An 18717-nucleotide genomic window follows, 5' to 3' on the forward strand; every position below is an offset into this window, starting at 1 on the left:
AAAAGTTTTTTTCAACCAAAACAAGAAAGTGTCGTGTGATATACTACGTTTGTTGAGCTCGTCGAAGTTCTGCAATATCGATTGCCAATATTGCAGAACAGTGTTTCATTCTATCATGGAAGAATTAATCCAAACCTTGAACAATAGTGAGGATATTAAATTCTTTAAGAAAACACAATTTTCTATGGGCTTGAAACTAAATTTTTCTTTCACTATTTTTTCATGTTTCTGTTTATATTTTGATAGCAGGGATAACAATTTACTGTGCGCTATTATGCATTATTTTTACATTTCAAATGGAAAAATACGAAAGTCCCTGAAGCATAGTTAAGATAAAATATGGTGTTAAAAGGTTCTATCTTTTAATGCATCCGGAATCGGAAACTATGACGAGCAAAATGCTGTACGGCGCACGTTACATCATAGCAGCACAACCAAATGGAGGTTGAAAGCCCTTGTATAGGTTACAACGCATGTCACGGAATATATCGCTTTTGGACTTCTTACGATAAGGTCAATATATCGTATTTTAATCCGATTTCACATTGTATAAGAGGAAAATATTTCCTTTCAAAAATTTCTTCATCCTCAAAAATTAAAATTGAAAGATCTAATCAAGCATACAAAATATCATTCATATTATGTGACACACTGATAGTAATATTATAATAAGATTGATATTTGTATATTGTTGGTTTCGTGGTGGGTTCAATTTGTAGGACAGTCAACAAATCAAAACCAAAAAAAACTAATAAGAAAAACTGGTGTTTCGTGTGAAAATATTCGAAAGAAAAAGTTCGTATCTTATGGTGTGAAATAAGAGTTATTTCCTAGACTAAAAAGGGAAATATTCTAAATAGAGTCAGTTACCATTTATAAGTCCATTATACAATTTGGACCACATCCAGTTTTAGGTAAACCAATAAGACCATATCTTTCTTTGAATTTCTTTTAGTTCTCAGAAATTCAAGTGACTCCAAGATTAACTAATAACTTCCATTTTCATGTTAAAATGTATTTCTTAAGAGGGATAAAAAAACTATGTGTAATCGACATATATATTAATTTGTTACAAATTAGTTCTGGTGATCCATCGAATATTTCACGTGATTTATTAGGACTTGTGATAAATTTGTTTTTAAAGTTATGACTTATGACACAATTTCTATATACTAAAATTCCAGTGATCGATTCGTCAAGTTTTTTGGAGATCCATCAGGACTTTCGTTCAAGTTCTAACCTCCAAATCCTATTTCGTAATGTACTTTTGCTAAAGTTAATTTAACGAAGCCAAAAAAAAAAGCGTGGTAGGAAAGTATTGATGCAACAATATTATTGATATTTAATTATTTTTTTCCTTTTGAATATATATATATATATATATATATATATATACACCCACATCCTTGCTCTTCTTTGTGTTAAATTGATGAATGTATATATCCTTGCTTAATTGTGTAGTTATGTTTTAAGAGAGTTAAAACAATACTTGACGTATGGTAAGGTTATGTGTGGTACAATAGAACAATTAGGTTGAATATATATGACGAAATTAATCCTATCGAAAAATGACATGATATGCATGTCATAATTTTGAAATATGTTAATTTTTTATCATGTGTTTGTAGCTTTAATGTTATAACTTTCTTACATGATAGCCGTATTATTTAGCCTAAAAATCGTTTATTAAGAAAATCTGCTGAATATGTTTTAAAAAGGTCTTTAGCAAAAAAATTACTCAAAAATTACTTGTGAATCTTTTTTTAAAAGATTAATTTTTCATTCGATATCCGATATTCGTATTGGAGCACGACTAATTCGGATTCAAGCCGCATAGACATTATTCGGAGGGAAGCGCTCTCTATCAAGAATTTTTTCATACACAGGGTTCGAATCCGAAACCTTTGATTTAGGAAAGAGCATCACCATCCACTGGACTACGTCCTTTGGTGGTGTAAATCCGATATTTAAGGTTTGAAACAATGAAAAAAAAGCTAAGCGGGCAGTTAATAATAATTGAAAGAACTTAAATAGTAAAAGAAAAAGAAATTCTTATTGGATCTCTTGGAATAGTAATGTAAATGACTTGAATTATGCATTAATGCTTGAATAATTGAATGTTTGCAGTGAACAGTGGATATCAATGTCATATTCCCGCGAAAAATTAGATGAGATAAAATTCATGATTTATGGGGTAGATTTTGGCTTGATCAGACTAACTTCCTTCTCTAATTCTACACACGTATTAGTTGTTACTAACGTGAAGATAATGGACTCCTTGATTAGATAGATTGTGACTTTCGAAAATTCGGATTTAGTCAGGCTTCAATGTGGATATCGAACATTAAAAGAAAAAAACAAAAATAAAATAAAATTGTTACCCCTTGAATCTTGAGGCGTCGTTGTCACGCACATCTATTTTTTCTTATATATTTCCGAACACCGCATACTGACGCGCAAGGGTTGGAGTGCGGAGAGAGACACTTGATGATGATCTCCACTTCAATCAATAGGCGAGTGAATATCAAATTGCGTCCATAACCTTCTTGCCACATGTCTAATTCTCCTTTTGCCACATATTTATCATTATATGTATTTTATCTAAGGGAAAAAGACCTAATATATTCTTACGTACATTACAAAAATGACTCAGATATATGTAACGATCCGAACTGTCGTTAATTAAGGGCGGGAGAAATTGCAAAAGAAATAAGTCAACTGAGCACCACGATCCCGCCATAGTAGGGCCGCTCCAGTGGGAAATCTGCCGCCAGAGCGGGAAATCGTGAGACAGAAACTTAAGTCGCGATTTTCTTATTTTCATACTGCTCCCAAAGTGTGAGTTATGGGCGAGAGTTATTGAAAAACCCTCAAAAAGGTTGCTTAATACTTGGGAAGGAGGGAAGAAGGAATCTCAGCCCCGGAGGAATTCCAACAAGTAGAATTCAAGCCTGTCTTGCCCATCTAATATTTGGAACCAAGGATTGGAGTCGATTTATCTCTCCACAGCTACTTGGCACCCATGTAGACTAGGCTTCTCTTATCCGAGTAGTTAAATCTATACCTATTGTGTAGTATAAAGAGATTTAATGAGAAATTTCATAATTAGGCTCGTGGTCATGGGCCACGAACAGAAATTCGGATGTTATCAGTGATCTAACTTGAGATGACTTGGGTAAGGAAGTTGTATAATGATTTTGGAGAAATTGGTGGTAGTATTATCACATTTAGACTTTTGTGTTCATAGATGCCATAATTGTACGTATATTGGTTGGAAAAATGAAAAGGATTATGATAAACCCTAGGGGTTAGCAACCTTTTTTTATTGAGTGCAAGACCTAGGTGATTGTATATGCATTGTTTCTGTTTGCCTATTTAAATTATAAATGTGGATTTTATGGTCGTGAGGATTAGGTGTCACGTTCTGACATATTCTTGAATCGGGTGTCGCATTTTGACATATTAATGAATTGAGTGTCACGTTCCGACACATTCTTGAATTGGGTATTACATTTTGATACATAAATGGCTGAGTTTGGATCCCATGAGAGGTCTAAATGTGTGTATGGATGGTCCCATGAGAGGACCCGATGATATCTGTTATTTGTGAAATTGTGAATGTAGCGGTTAATGGACTAAAGAGTAAGATTCTTATGAAAGAACCCCGTTGATTCAGTGGGTGTTATTAGTTGAGGATTGATGAGTTAGTATAGGCTCATTCGTGAGTAAGAATGCGAAAACTTATGAGGTCAGGTTGTGATATGTGAGATATTATATACCTTCGGGCTCAATAGAGGAGGTAGCTTATTGGCAGGGAGTTGTTTTCATTGGAGCTTTGATCAGGTGGTAGTGGTTGTTGTACTTGTTGCGTAAGAGTCGGAGATAGTTAGGAGGGGTGGTTATGAGATGAATAAGTCATGACCGGTAAGGTAAATGGGTTAGAGCTAGTGTTAGTTGTGTTGCCCGTGAGTGGCTAAGGTTGCCGGCTGACTAAATGTTAGGGTATTCAGCAGAAGCATGGTGGGCCCATAACCCACATGTCCCAATTTCGTAAATCAGAGTTGATAGTGAACACATAGTTAGTAGAGGGGTGAAGAACTATAAAGGTGAGAGTAAGGAGTTATTGGTAAGTTAGGGTAAACAAACATAAAAAGCTTTATTGTTTATGATCTCTCTTATTTCCTGTATATATATTATGCAGTGGGTATCGTATTGACAGATGATGTTTACTAGTATATGTTATTTGTACTGATACAACTCTTGTTATGTCACTTGGCATAGTCTGGTTGTAGGGTTGATGGAGTTACCAAGGTGAAGGCGAAGATGATCCTCCGGCAGCTCCTACTTTTCCTCCCTTGTGGTTGGAGCTTTTGTCTTTTCATTTATCTTATGTCATGTTTCGTAGAGCTCTTGTACCTGTTTTAAACTAGTATCCTTGGGGTTTTAGACAATATCTTGTATAAAACTTGAGTTTTTGAATTAATATAGGCTTAGTAGAACTTCTTGGCTTATTATTTTAATTTTTTTTATAACTTTCGCAATGCTTATTACATATAAGGGTTAAGAGTTCTCCCAATTAGGTCATAGAGTGGGTATCCGTACGGTCCGATGGGTTGGATCGTGACAATATACTCTTTTTATCTAACGGAAGTGAAAAAATAATTTAATATGTTAAAAAATCATGTAGAGATATATCACATCCTTCTAGTAAGGTTCATGGGTATATATGATCCTTCTCACACGTGATTTTTTTTTACTTTCTTGATTTAATGGCTAATTTGAGTTTTAAATATTTTCCTTATAACGAGGAGTATATGAACTCTAAATCACAAAATTATAAAGAGGTATATATATCAGATTCTTTTTCATTATTTAATGTGTCAAGGTAGAGTTTGTAAGTTATTATCCAATAAGATACTTAGGTTGAATATAACATAAATTTTTATTGATTTATCATGACTTGCATATCACAGTTGACATCGCTTTACCATCTCCGTCCACTCAACTTAAAAATATCTTAATTAATTTTTTTTTTCATTTAATTTTAAAAAGCTCATTTAAGAATTGTCGTTGAAATCAGTAATAATTTTAAGAAAAAAACCACTCCTTCTTAAGGATCCATTTGACCATGAGAATATTGAGCAAATTACACAAAATGTCCATTACATTAAATTTCTTATATAAAAAATAGCCACTTAAAAAAATAAGTTCTTTATTACGACAAATGGCCATTCGACAAATTTATCTTACAAAATTTGGTCAATTTTCTTCTTCTTCCTTAATTCTTCGTCTTCTCTTCTTCTTTTACTGTTCTTTTTCTTCTTTTTTTCTTCTCGTTCTATTGTTGTTGTTCTTCTTCTATTGTTCTCCATTATTCTTCTTGTATTGTCATTCTTCTTCTCCATTCTTCGTCTTCTTCATCGTTATAAAAAATAATTGATGCACCGTAAATGTGAGTCGTTTCTAGTAAATTATATATCAAAAAATTCGAAACTCCAAGAGGATTTTATATTTAAAATTTGAGACTATTTAAAGGTAATTTGAATTGATCGAGATTGAATAGTCAATATATACTTCATGAATAGTTAAGCTATATTGAAGCATTTTGAGTGTATCATTATGTATAGTCAGTGTGTAGCTCATGTATAAGTAAGCCATATTGTATAGTCAGTATATGTTCTGTGACTTTTTGGAAGCTATTTTGTATAGTCAATGTATATTTTTTATGATTTTTGGCTACCTTTTCTGTAAAAAAAAAAGAAGACTATTATTGTATATAGGAAAACTTACATAGATATACTATATTAGAAAAATATTTATCATTTATAGCAATAACATTTTTATTTTTGCTGAATACTTATTATATAGTTTTAACACATAATACAAAAAATAATTTATAAAACACCTATAATACAAATTTTATTGATAGGTAATTTATTTGTCACATACTTTAATACAATTATAATATACTGTATTGATTTTTTACTTAGCAAACATAATATATTTTTAAAATACTTATAATACATTTATAATTTACTTTTAATACATAGTGCAACTTTATCATAGTATTACTATATATTGCTATAAATAATAATAAATATAAAATCTTGCTAAAATTAATAATTATTTATTAAAAAGTATTCTTTTAAGCAATTTTTTCTTGTATAAATTGGCCTGAGAATATTTTACTTTTGACCCAAAGGTGAAAGCCTTGGGTAATAAATTGGTTAGGTTTGGAAGAACATTTCTAGGCCCAACCCATCTAATAGGCCCACGAATGAGAACGGTGTAGAACTGCACAACGGTTCTTGCGAATTTCAGTTCATACACAAAACCCTTACATATCTTTTTGTGTATGCATTATTTGTTCGTGATTTCTCACTCAAAGCAGGGGTTAGCTGGGGTTTTTAAGAGCTCTCACCCTTAACAATGTCTTCTACACTCGAAATCGAAGCTCGAGAGTAAGTTTCTCTTCTCTGTTTCTCTATGTATGTTCGCCCAATGGATGTTTTTTTTGGGGGATATGGGTGTGTGAAAAAATTATATCATGAATTTTTAGAATTTGAAATGAAACCTAATAGAACGGAAAGATATCTGTTGATATAAGAGAGGAATGTGAGAAACAAGTCTTATTTGTTATACATGGTGCCTCATGACTATAGAATTTGCTTGTTCTGACCAAAAGCAAGGAGAAAATCGCAACTTTAATAGTAGTACCCTCCTCTGCTTTAATATTATATGAGAAATAAATAGCATTGCAACTGGCTGGGATACCACCATTATGAAAAAAATAAGAAAAAAATAGAGGGGAAAAGATGAGCAGAATGGATATAGAGGATTTGTTTATAGTTGATTGAGGTGTAGTTGATTGATTCATGATGTGTGATATAGAGATACTGGTATATTAGGAAAAGAATATAGAGTGGGTATCGCTATCAAGGCTGCAACTTTTACCTTACATTTTTGTATAGCTGTTAAGCAATGTACCATGTATAATAAAAAAGACTTCTTGCAGCACTTGTGGTGTCTTTTTTTTTTTAATAACCGTGGTGTTCGGACCATCTTGTGTGCAACTCGACTAATTCCACGGGGCATATGCTACCTCCCACCAGCATAGGTATTGGCTACCAGGTAACTCTATCCACCAAGGTTTGGATAGATGAGAAGATATAACCTAATGTATTTCTCTTATGGGAATTGAACTTGAGAGATCATGGTTCTCCACCCAATTTATTGACCACTAGGCCACACCTTTGATCAAGATAAGCAAATTTTTGTTCTGGGGCACCATGTATAACCAGAAGACTTCTTGCAATGCCCGTTGCATTTATCCAACCCATATTTATGTGCACATTACTGGATAGAAGCTGTTTCTGAACTGATACATGTATAAGTAGCAGTTCTAGCTAGTTGAGCCATTCTTTTTGGTTAGTTAGTTGAGCTATTTTCTGTCAGGACCATTTTTCTTTCTCAAGAATACCATTTGACATTGCTCTTATTGAAGATACTACCTCACAGACATATCAATTGGCAACAACATAGGAGTATCTTATTGTTATTGTTGTATGCGAGAGATAATGTTATCTTTCTTTCTTGCAGTGTCATTAAGATAGTTCTTCAATTCTGTAAGGAGAACTCTCTGCATCAATCTTTCCAGACATTGCAAAATGAGTGCCAGGTTTCTCTTAATACTGTGGATAGCCTTGAAACCTTTATAGCTGATATTAATAGTGGAAGATGGGATGCAGTACTACCTCAAGTTGCACAACTAAAGCTTCCTAGAAAGATTCTGGAGGATTTATATGAGCAGGTCTGCACCTTTTCATTGTTTCAAAGAAACCTTAATGCCTAAACTTTAATATGTTATCATCTTTCAAATAGTGTGTTTTCTGGTTATTATCCTCTTACTTTCTCTTTTTTTGGATTCAATGTTTCTTGAGAGTTGTATTAAATATGTTGGATGTGAGAGTGAATAGTATTTTTTAGTGAAGTAATGGATTGTATAGACTGAGAAACTTGCACCACTTGTTCTTGTCTGCCTGAAGTGAATAAAGAAGTGATTGACCTCCTCCTAATTTCTTCAGACATATTGCATATACTGCACATTGCGATGCCCCAACTCTGCAATCTTGCTTGTGTCAAACATGCTTCGTGGTTATCCAACAAAAACTGTCCGCTTTAGGCGGTGCTTCTCCCTCTGTATTATCTACCAAGGCCATTGTATGGAAGTACTTTGATTCTTGCTCTGATGTGTACCCAGATTTAACAATATACTTCCATGATTTTGATGTTTTTATCTAACTGTATCTTTTACAGCTGGGAAGATTCTAATCTTCTCCAGATTCCCCAACAGAGTAATAACCCTCTTGACTTCCCAGCCTTAACAATTTCTAATATGTTGTTCCTATCTTCTTTGTCACTGTTACACCAGTATTAACTGCCATATTTAAATCTGGGGATTCATCCTTTAGTGGAATATGGCCAATCTAAGAGTCTTGCCAAAACTTCCTCTTCATTCTATTTCCCACTGACAAGCATATGTTTTTAACATAATCCTCCTGTAGATTTCTAGTACTCTTCCACACTTCTACTCCATGAGAGCATGCTGGATTATTTTCCTTCTTCCCTTGCCTAGCAATTACAATGTATTTCCACGATGGGCCGTTCTTTGAGTTGTTCCTCCGTGGCCATTCTAATAAAAGACTCTTGTTGTGCAATCTCCACTTATTGATGCCTAAATGTCATTTCTGCTGTGACAACCACACTCTATTTTTATAATGAGAGCATGTTCTTCTTGTTTCCACTCCATAGGAGATCTTTTCTCAGCCGACCTATTCTCTTTTCCACTTTTTCTGGGAGCGACATCACAATATATTGTAGCACACTACTATTTGTTAACCCCCACCCCCCCACCCATAAAACACACACACACACACTCACTCAAAACCAAATGACAAATATTATTTCTTCCAACTTGACAATATCCTTTCAAGCATCTCTATTACCAATTGCAAATGGTATTGCATTTGTATTTGGCTCCCAATCGGATTCCCCAAGTATGTGGTTGCTGGGTTCCACTTTGCATCCAAGTATCTCATGATTATTGCATGCTTGGACTGGTCTGGACTTCAGTTCCTCGTGATTGCTGCATACTTGTACCTGGGCAGAACTTTAGAATTCAGTTTCGTGTGATTGGCTGTTGCATACATGCACTCAGTAGAACTTCAAAATTTAGTTCAATGTGCTTTTTTGGCAATCTGGTTTTGTATTCAGATGAACTTCAGCTTGACGGGAAATATTAAGTGCAAACATTTCTTTCCATTCCTTGTTTTCTATGAAGTGTTTGATCACCTTCTTGCTGTCTTTTCAGTACAACCTTTTCTGCTCCTTACTCTTTCCTTTATCTGATAGATTGTCTTAGAAATGATTGAACTTCGAGAGATGGATACTGCACGAGCTATTTTAAGGCAAACCAACGTGATGGGTGTCATGAAACAGGAGCAACCAGAGAGATATTTGAGGCTCGAGCATCTACTAGTTCGGACTTACTTTGATCCACATGAGGTTAGAATCATTCTCTAAAAAAATGATTAAGCTATGTGGTCTTTTTTTTATGGCGCTAGTTGAGATTTGAACACCCTCAGCGATTGTTGTTTGTATTAATTGGACAAGTATACTTGTTTTACTCTCCCATCTCAAAAGAAAAGTATTCTTGTTCTTCATCAAAAAAGAAGAAGAAAATATTATACTTGTTTTTACTTTGATTCTACATGTGCTCAACCTCCTGTTAGATATCTGATGGTGTAAAATAATTGTCTTTCTTAACCGTCGGCTGCATCCTTAACTGCTTGAAGCTGTCTTGATACCCTTGGCTTGAGGTTTGACTGAATGTGGATTTTGATCTTGCCTGCAAATGTTATATGTGCAGGCTTATAATGACTCAACCAAGGAGAAAAGGCGTGCCCAAATTTCCCAAGGTTGCCAAAATCCCACTTTGCTTAGATTGATAAAACATTTAGTTTGAATTTTGAAAGGCAATCTAGAATGAAGATATTTGCAATACGTGCAAATGTTGCATGTAACATGGGAGCAAGTTTTATGAGAACAGCTGTTTCGTTTCAGTATTCAAGAGTGAACAAATTTTAGCAATCTGTCTTGATAGATGCATGGTGCCGAGACGAATGTAAAGCTGTTTAGCCTGTTAATCTCTTCAAAGAGGTATTGAATGACCACCTGAGATGTGACATCACTTCATCAGAAAAAAAAGAACAACCACCTGAGATGTGATTAGAAGTAAATCCCCTGAAGGTAGTTTTGTAAGGTTCCTGCCAAGTAAAGGGAAGGTGTACTTCCTAATTCGATCACTCGTCCTAAGAACCACTACATAAAAAGCTGCATGTTACTATCGTTCCTATTACTTTATCCCACATTCCCACCAGATTAACATCTCCTTGCTGCAATTCCTCCTATGATCCATCTATATTCTAATTTTTGTGATTTTTGAATGTGTTATATTTTGAGATCTGTATCATCTTATATGCATAACAATGTCCTTATAGTGGACCTCCACGTATTTGTAATTCAGTAAGAAGTACATTAATTCTACAGTGCTAAATAGGGCTGAGCAGTTTATGATATTTCAGGATTGAAGTGGTTGGAGTGTCGTCGTCAATTATATGTGCTTATTAATGCATAATTTGGTTAACAATACACTTAGGTTTATAATATATCATCTTTGGCTGCATGCAGCACTTTCTGCTGAGGTTTCTGTTGTTCCACCATCACGCTTAATGGCTTTGATTGGTCAAGCCTTGAAATGGCAACAGCATCAAGGTGAGATATATTATTTTCATCACTGCAGGAAATCCCACCTTTAGATTCTCGATTGACTTGTTAGTAATTAACATTAAACTTCTGAGCATTTTCACTTTGTTGAAGAGTAAACAAACATTGATTTCATGCTCATGTATCTGACAACACTTTTCAGGTTTACTTCCACCTGGAACACAGTTTGATCTATTCCGAGGAACAGCTGCTATGAAACAAGATGAAGAGGATTTGTATCCGACAACACTCGGTCACACTATTAAGGTTTGTTTATTTACATTAAACTCTTGTTTATTTGCATGTTAGGTTTAAAATTTGTGTTGCATGTTAGAGTTGTTATTACTTCATCAAAGATATATGTTGTTGAGACATAAAACTTTCAACCTTTGGATTTTTCTCCAGAAGTCTCTGTGAAATTCAAAAACACAGTGACCTAGATTTATTTGGTTTATTTATTTGAATATCTATTTTAGCTTATTTTAATTTTTTAATTTGCTTGTCACACTCATCTATCCTTTGACAAGGTTAGAGCAGAAGGGGGAGTTACTTTTTGTTATTCCTATTATGAATCTACCCACATGCTGAAACTGCTCTCAGCTGGTTTATCACCTTCATGCATGTTTATCTCTCCATTTTTCTTTTTAATGGTGTCCTTCTCTGTTAATAGGCTTCTCACTAGATACGTTTGTCCAGCTATTTTTCCTAATCTCAGTTCTTTTCCTTCGTTTCAAGCCTTGTCTCTTTTCCCCTTTCAGGAGAAATAAAGGGGAGTGAATAGGAAATTAAATCTGATAATTTCATTTAAGTAGTGGATTTTGTGCTGCAGTTTGGTAAGAAGAGTCATCCAGAATGTTCTAGGTTCTCACCAGATGGACAATTTCTTGTCTCATGCTCAGTTGATGGATTTATTGAGGTATGCTGAAGCTAAGTGTCTTCCCATGCTATCTTTTACTTTTTATTCCTTCTCTTTTATGCTATTGACGGTATTGAGTTGATCCAATTTATTTTTACATTACTCATCAGGTCTGGGATCACATAAGTGGAAAACTGAAGAAGGATCTTCAATATCAGGCTGATGTGAGTTACACATTTATTTCTTTTTAATTTCTGCTTATTTTTTGGGCTGTATTTTCTTGGAATTCAAGCGAAATTCTTTGGTTGGTTCATCTCTGTATGTTACTACTGGTGCTAAATCTTTACTGGGATATATCCTCGTTTTGGCAATTGCAGTTCTGTAACTTCTACACTGTATTTGCGAAATATATTAATGAATAGGAGATATAAGCATATTTCAGCTGTAGGTCTGCTAGTTGTCTTGTGTATTCTCAATTGCCTAAGCAGTTGTTCCTTGTAAATGTCAATATGCAAGTAGTTTAAATCTAAAATAAGGTGTTTTTATCAGAAAGGATGTAAAGCTGTTTGTTATCTAGAATTCCATAAATATGGGCTCACTTGTTTTTCTTCCTCCTTTTTTTTTGGTGTGTGTTGGGAGTTTTGTCTATCGTGCTGGGTTCCTGTTTCTTTCATTTCCTAATCAGCAGCTGATGCATATGAATTTGTGTTTAGCTATTTTTTTGAACTCTGGATGTTCATGCTTGTGGTTGAATCTTTTGTATTTTCTGACTTGCTGTATATTTATGTAGGAAACTTTTATGATGCATGATGATGCTGTCCTTTGTGTTGATTTTAGCAGAGACTCGGAGATGCTTGCGTCTGGGTCACAAGATGGAAAAATAAAGGTAAATGTTAAGTTTCTATTCAGCTTTGTAGTTTATACATTAAAACCTTTTGTCTTGATGTAGTATAAGATTTCATTCGAAATGCATCAAGTAGATGCACAGCATAGATTACAATATAAAGATGTATCTGCTCATGTATAACAGCTTACTCTAATACTAGAGAGGATACAATCCAAAAAAAAGTTCACGACTAGTAACATGTGCCTTTGTTTAACCAGCAAAAAAGGTTTAATAAACACTAGGTTTTTGTGACATGATTAGGAGTTGTGATACCATCAAAACATTCTACTCCTTTTATTCCAGATACACCCAAAAATACAAGCAGGCACCATTTTCCAGACATTCTTGATGGATTTTCCAACTACATTATTAGGCATGACCCAAACAATTCAAAAAGTGGGAAGAACATGTTCCAGATATTCAGTTAAACCTTTCTATTTCTTATTATCTTCATCCTGCCAATTTGACCGATGGGAAAACTGAGACACTTCAGGAAGTCTTGAGCAAACTGTTTTAACATTGTTATACTGTAATTGCACTTCAGATATGTTTTATGTGCAAATGCAATTTGATGTAACATGCTGAAGCATTTAAATGAAAAAAAATATTGTGTTGCCTTATATGTTAAATAAATTAATTGAAAACAGTTTCATAAAGAACCTTAATATTTTACTTATAAAGAAGAATATGTAACATTGATAGGAGCTGGAGAAGAAGGATTCAATAATCAATTGAAAAAGAGAGAAGAAACAAAATTATAATGGCTATTTTAAAGAAACAAAATTATAATGGCTATTTTTGCTAAGGGTTACCTGTTTGATCAGAAACTTTAATTACTGAATCAATGTGAGAGTCCAAGTTGTCGAATTTATGGCACATCCTGCATATGCCTATACATATGACTCTAGTTAAAGATGGTACTTGGTAGAATATTGGACAGCCCTTAGCAGATTGTCATGTTTGAACTTTGTTAAGGCTTTTAAAAATAGTATAAGAACATAATGACTTCTGACAAGCTAATCACGTCTTTATGGGTTGGCTCGGTGTTTTGTATATAATACGGGGTTAGTGTCATATTTAATATGGTTACAACTTACAATAAGAAGTCAAGAAAGCTATGAAATTTAGCGAATACATTACAATTCATCAGTAAAATCGATGAAGTACAAATCATCAAATTTATTGAATCTATACTAACTGGAATCTAGTACTAGTACTAATACCAGACTTGAATGTGATATTTTCTGATAAGTGTTGTACTTATATTTCTTTTGAGTAACCTCACAAACAAGTGGTGTATGAGATTAGTTAAGAATGTGTTTCACTACCAAAAAACCCACAATCAATCTATACTAACTGGAATCTTGTAGGTGCTCCAAAACTTTACAAGAAATAATGACGATCATCTTATTTGTACAAAGGAGTTTACGAACTCTTCAAAAGGTTTTTGATTCCTTTATTTCTAAATTTCTAAATTCTTGCCAACTTAGTTACCAGTCTTAAGTGAAACAAAAATTACCTGCTCAATATAAATGCATTCCATAGTCCATACCATGGCCCAGAGTCATTGCGCTAGTTGGCGATGAACTTGCAAATGTTTCACATCTTCCCCGACCGCGTGCACATGTGGCACCAACTGATGTGAGTCACCCTCTTCCTCAAGTTTGTAATGGTTAGAATGGGTCCTCGGGCTCCAGAAGCTATTTGTTCTTTAAGGAATGAGGATATATAAATCACCTTTTTCTCCATCTTTCCATAGTTCCCAATTCTAGGTCTCTTTATATGTAAAATGGGTGATGTCTTGTGACTTGATATGAGTTGGAGATGCATGATGGGTAGGAGAAGGAGAAAACAGCAGATAGCGATTGTGTTCTATCCATCCATGCGTACTTTGGGTAATCTAGAAAGCAAGGAACATCAGGTGTTTTGGGAACAAAGAAGTTGTAACATATTTTGAAATATTGTTGCTTGTAGAAACTCCCTTTGAGCTCGTCTTCTCTTTAGTGTAGGTGTGGAACATATATACTGGGAGGTGGGAGGTGGCAGGTGTCCTGTGGAATTAGTCGAGGTGCGCGTAGGCTGGACCGGACTCCACGGTCATTAAAAAAAAGAGAACATGTATACTTCTGCTCATGTACAGAACAACAGCAGCTTTGTGCTCACCATAATAAAAGTTCTTACTTATAAAATGGCTCCTTGTGCTGTTAGCCAAGCCAAAAAGAACACTTTCCTGTCTTACGCTTTTGCTTAATGTCAACGTGTTAGATCTGGTTTTGGATTGCTTGTTCTTATGTTACTGTGTTTTATAGGTCTGGCGCATAAGGACTGGTCAGTGCTTGCGTCGTCTTGAACGTGCCCATTCTCAGGGTGTCACCAGTCTTGTCTTCTCTCGAGATGGAACTCAGATCTTAAGCACATCCTTTGACAGCACAGCGAGGTTTTTATCCTTTGACCATTTGCTGCAATGGCATGTCGTCAGTAGCTGTTAGGCGTAGTGGTTTTAGTTAAATGATATCCTCAGATGCGCTGTTATAGCTATTGATTAATTACTGTTGGTTTTGGTTGGGAGAAGCATCCCTGATATCTCTGTTTCATTTATTGTAGAATTCATGGCCTGAAGTCAGGTAAATTGTTAAAAGAATTCCGCGGACATTCATCTTATGTGAATGATGCCATCTTTACCTTTGATGGATCTCGAGTCATCACCGCATCCAGTGACGGCTCAGTGAAGGTAAGATTATTGTCTTTCAAGTTTCAAGTGATAGTTGAGAGAAGCATGCCATTTTCTTTTCCATTTCTATTGGGTTATCTGTTTTATTCTGTGTGCATAATTTGTCTGAGTTGCCTCAAAACAGGTCTGGGATGCCAAAACTACGGAGTGTCTGCAGACATTTAGACCACCTCCTCCTTTAAGGGTATTCAACTTTCCTGGGGCATATTACCACCATATTACTTATTATGTGTCAGTTTTCCTCAGGATACTTTCTTTTACACGATTTTTTTTTTGAAATCGTTTGAATTCTTCTCTTACAGGGTGGTGATGCATCTGTGAATTCTGTCCATCTTTTCCCTAAGAATACCGATCACATTATAGTGTGCAATAAGACATCATCTATTTATCTGATGACACTTCAAGGACAGGTAAGCATGATTCTTCTATCCCATTCTTTAGGTTTTTATTTTGGGAGATTTTTCCCTTTGCCAAAGAGAGGAGTGAACAAGTTGGGGAGTGGAAGCATTTTTGACAAGCAACAGCTAGAAATCGAAATGTGAAATTTATTTTCTAAAAGAAGTTAAACATAAGGATAATGGACTGAAGTGGTTGTAATATTTTAAAATTTTAGAGAACACAAATAGTAAGCGAACTTATGCTGTGCAATTGTCATGTAGGTCATCAAAAGTTTCTCATCTGGTAAAAGAGAAGGTGGAGACTTTGTGGCTGCTTGTCTATCACCAAAAGGAGAATGGATTTACTGTGTAGGTGAAGACAGGTATGATATGAAATTTATGTCCCTTTGCTTCATTGGAGTTTCGACATTGGTGCTATTATTCTTATTGCAAAGGGAAAAGAGAGAGAGTGACTTTGATGCAACCTTGGTGAACTTTGATTTTATTTCATCCTTGAGGATTTCTCTCCTCTTACATTTAACAACTTCAAGGACTTGCTTCGTCTCTACGAGTGAATTTAGTTACTCTATTTTTTCGAGTTATTCTGAAACTACTACAGCTCTCTTGTATCTACTTTTGAACCATCATTGCTGATTGTACAGTGGCAAATATTTTCTCTGTTTTTTTTCCAGCACTAAAAGTGCCACTTACTTGAACTTCATTAAGTGGACGATGTTGATATTTAATGCAAGGATTTATCCCATTTATGCTGATCATGTGGTTTGTGCATTTCAACAGAAACTTGTACTGCTTTAGTTATCAATCAAACAAACTGGAACATCTGATGAAGGTAAGCTTCAACTCTGCTATGAAGTTTGATTATGTATTGTCACATTTACAAGTCTTACTTGTAGAGTTAACGATTTGAGCTTGGTATCGTTACAAGGCTTTTTTGCTTTCTTTGTCTCTCATGCCTTTCTTCGTTCATGGTTCGATATTCTGGTGTCCTAGGCGTAGAGGAACCACACCAATCCATCCCGAACTTGGTGCCTCAGGTGTACATATTCTCATAGGTGGATGCTGCCGAGGCTAAGTTAAATGTTTTTGTATTTGTCAAAAGATGAAAAAATAACAGAGTACAAGGAGGATGTTGATTTCTTAAATGTTTTTCTTTCAAAAATTATGATTCACTGATGTGTTTTGGTTTTCAGTTTCTTACCTAATATTTATACGCAAAATTGGGGGAAATACCATGGATATTTTGGTTTAACGCGTCTCATGTTTCTTCTCATAATACGTCTCCTGTGTTTATTTCTCTCCTCGGTCTCGGGTCCACTCTCATTTTTTAACCAAATCATGTTTGCTTTATAATCAACATTTATGCAGTGATAGTGTTGCATATACTATTTCCTTTTGTTTACTCTTAATCCTCCCTAACTGGTATTTTGTACCATTCATCCCCTGGTCCCTCTTCTAATAACACAAAAACATCTGCGTTCCCTGCATTCACATGCACATGTTTATACATATACTTGTATACTGTCAAGTTGAATATGGTAGTTATTCCTTGTTTACAGATTCATTAAATTTCTAGGTGGGTTTTTAGTGTTGGTTTCAAGTCCTGGGACTTTTTGTTGTTCTTGCTATCGGATCAGGATAAAGGGCCAAGTTGCTGATTTTTGGTTTGTGCATTATGGCAGGTACATGAAAAGGATGTAATTGGTATCACTCACCATCCCCATATAAACCTTGTTGCCACCTATGGAGAAGACTGCACCATGAAGCTATGGAAGCCTTAAACATTTGTTGCCATGTTGTTGCCTTCGTGTAAAAGTGGACTAGCATTCTGTAAGATTGTTTCTTGATGCCGACTGTGTGGGATGATTAGTAATACTTGATGCTTAGTGTAACGTTATTTTCATAATCGATGTATATTTATGTCTGGTATTTTTTTTGTTTGAACTTTAGTCTATTCAATCAGATGCCTCATGTAAGTGTCTTTACTAAACATTTGGTAGCAAAAGAAGTTTATGCTTCGAGTACTAGGTCTTTTTTTTTTTTTCGGCGAGTTTGTTTAGAGAGCTCTATATTTGTTATTATGTATGTCAAATTACACAATGATTTGGGGATTGATATGTTGGTACAACTTCTTATTATAGGCATTCTATTAACTCTAATGTTATTAGCAAATTTTAGGCCTAAAAAATAGGCATTATGTAACCGGTAACCAACTAAGTTAGAGCCAGCGGAAAAATAGGGAGCAAAATATTCTCTTCTCCTACATGTCAATATTAAGAACTTGTACCAACATGTCAATCCTCGTATGAATATGTACACAATTATGATATCTTTTTTGTGGAATTGAAAGGATATTTGACCAGTTAAATGAGCAATTGTTTCACTTTTCAAATAAATAAGTGTCTCTGCCAAGAGAAGAATGCCATGTCAATTATCTCCATGTTAAGATTCAAGAACTAAAAAGTAATTTCTCTTGGAGGCAAGGGCAATTTATTGGATAAATAGATCCCGATAACGAATATGTTTCTAATTACAATTTCGACCATAATTATCTTGAGATAGGGAGGAATTCAATCCTAAGTAGGAACAAATAAAAGATTTTTTTTTTGAAACTCATAAAAAACTTGTTTTTGCATGTCAAATATAGGAAAAGTAAATAATATATATATAGTTGCAGTGCACCTAACACATTTCAAGAAGGTAGTAATAACAAAGGAGTCATGAAGTCTGACAAAGGCCAGTAGTAGTAAATGTTAAACAACCATCTCAACTCTCTCCAACACACAAAAGCAAGTTTTCTGCAGATTTTTAGTTTCACTGCACTGTACAGCACACTATTGATTTTGAAATTGAAACTTGAAAAGTTTGATTTTTAAAATTGTAATTTTTCGAGTTTGAAGTTATATCTGGACATATACTTTCCTTGAAAAATTTCAAATTTTGTAAATGAATCTCAAAAATTGATAAACTTAAAAATATTTGAAGACTAGAATTTCACTATCGATGCATAGAAAGTTAAAAATAA

General features: G+C 34.5%; 1 protein-coding gene across 1 annotated transcript; it reads left to right on the forward strand.

Annotated features, from left to right (window-relative positions):
- Window positions 1-6326: 6326 nt before the first annotated feature.
- On the forward strand, window positions 6327-17716 carry LOC129900281 (suppressor of mec-8 and unc-52 protein homolog 1). The gene is made up of 16 exons (XM_055975217.1): window positions 6327-6461; window positions 7600-7810; window positions 9412-9564; window positions 9929-9977; window positions 10750-10833; window positions 10988-11091; window positions 11654-11740; window positions 11851-11904; window positions 12471-12566; window positions 14876-15003; window positions 15171-15297; window positions 15422-15481; window positions 15600-15707; window positions 15957-16057; window positions 16473-16524; window positions 17375-17716. The coding sequence occupies exons 1-16, from the start codon at window positions 6430-6432 to the stop codon at window positions 17471-17473; spliced, it is 1545 nt and encodes a 514-aa protein (XP_055831192.1). The 5' UTR covers window positions 6327-6429; the 3' UTR covers window positions 17474-17716.
- Window positions 17717-18717: the final 1001 nt, after the last annotated feature.

The sequence above is a fragment of the Solanum dulcamara genome, chromosome 8 (assembly GCF_947179165.1).
Source record: "Solanum dulcamara chromosome 8, daSolDulc1.2, whole genome shotgun sequence".
Lineage (NCBI taxonomy): Eukaryota > Viridiplantae > Streptophyta > Magnoliopsida > Solanales > Solanaceae > Solanum > Solanum dulcamara.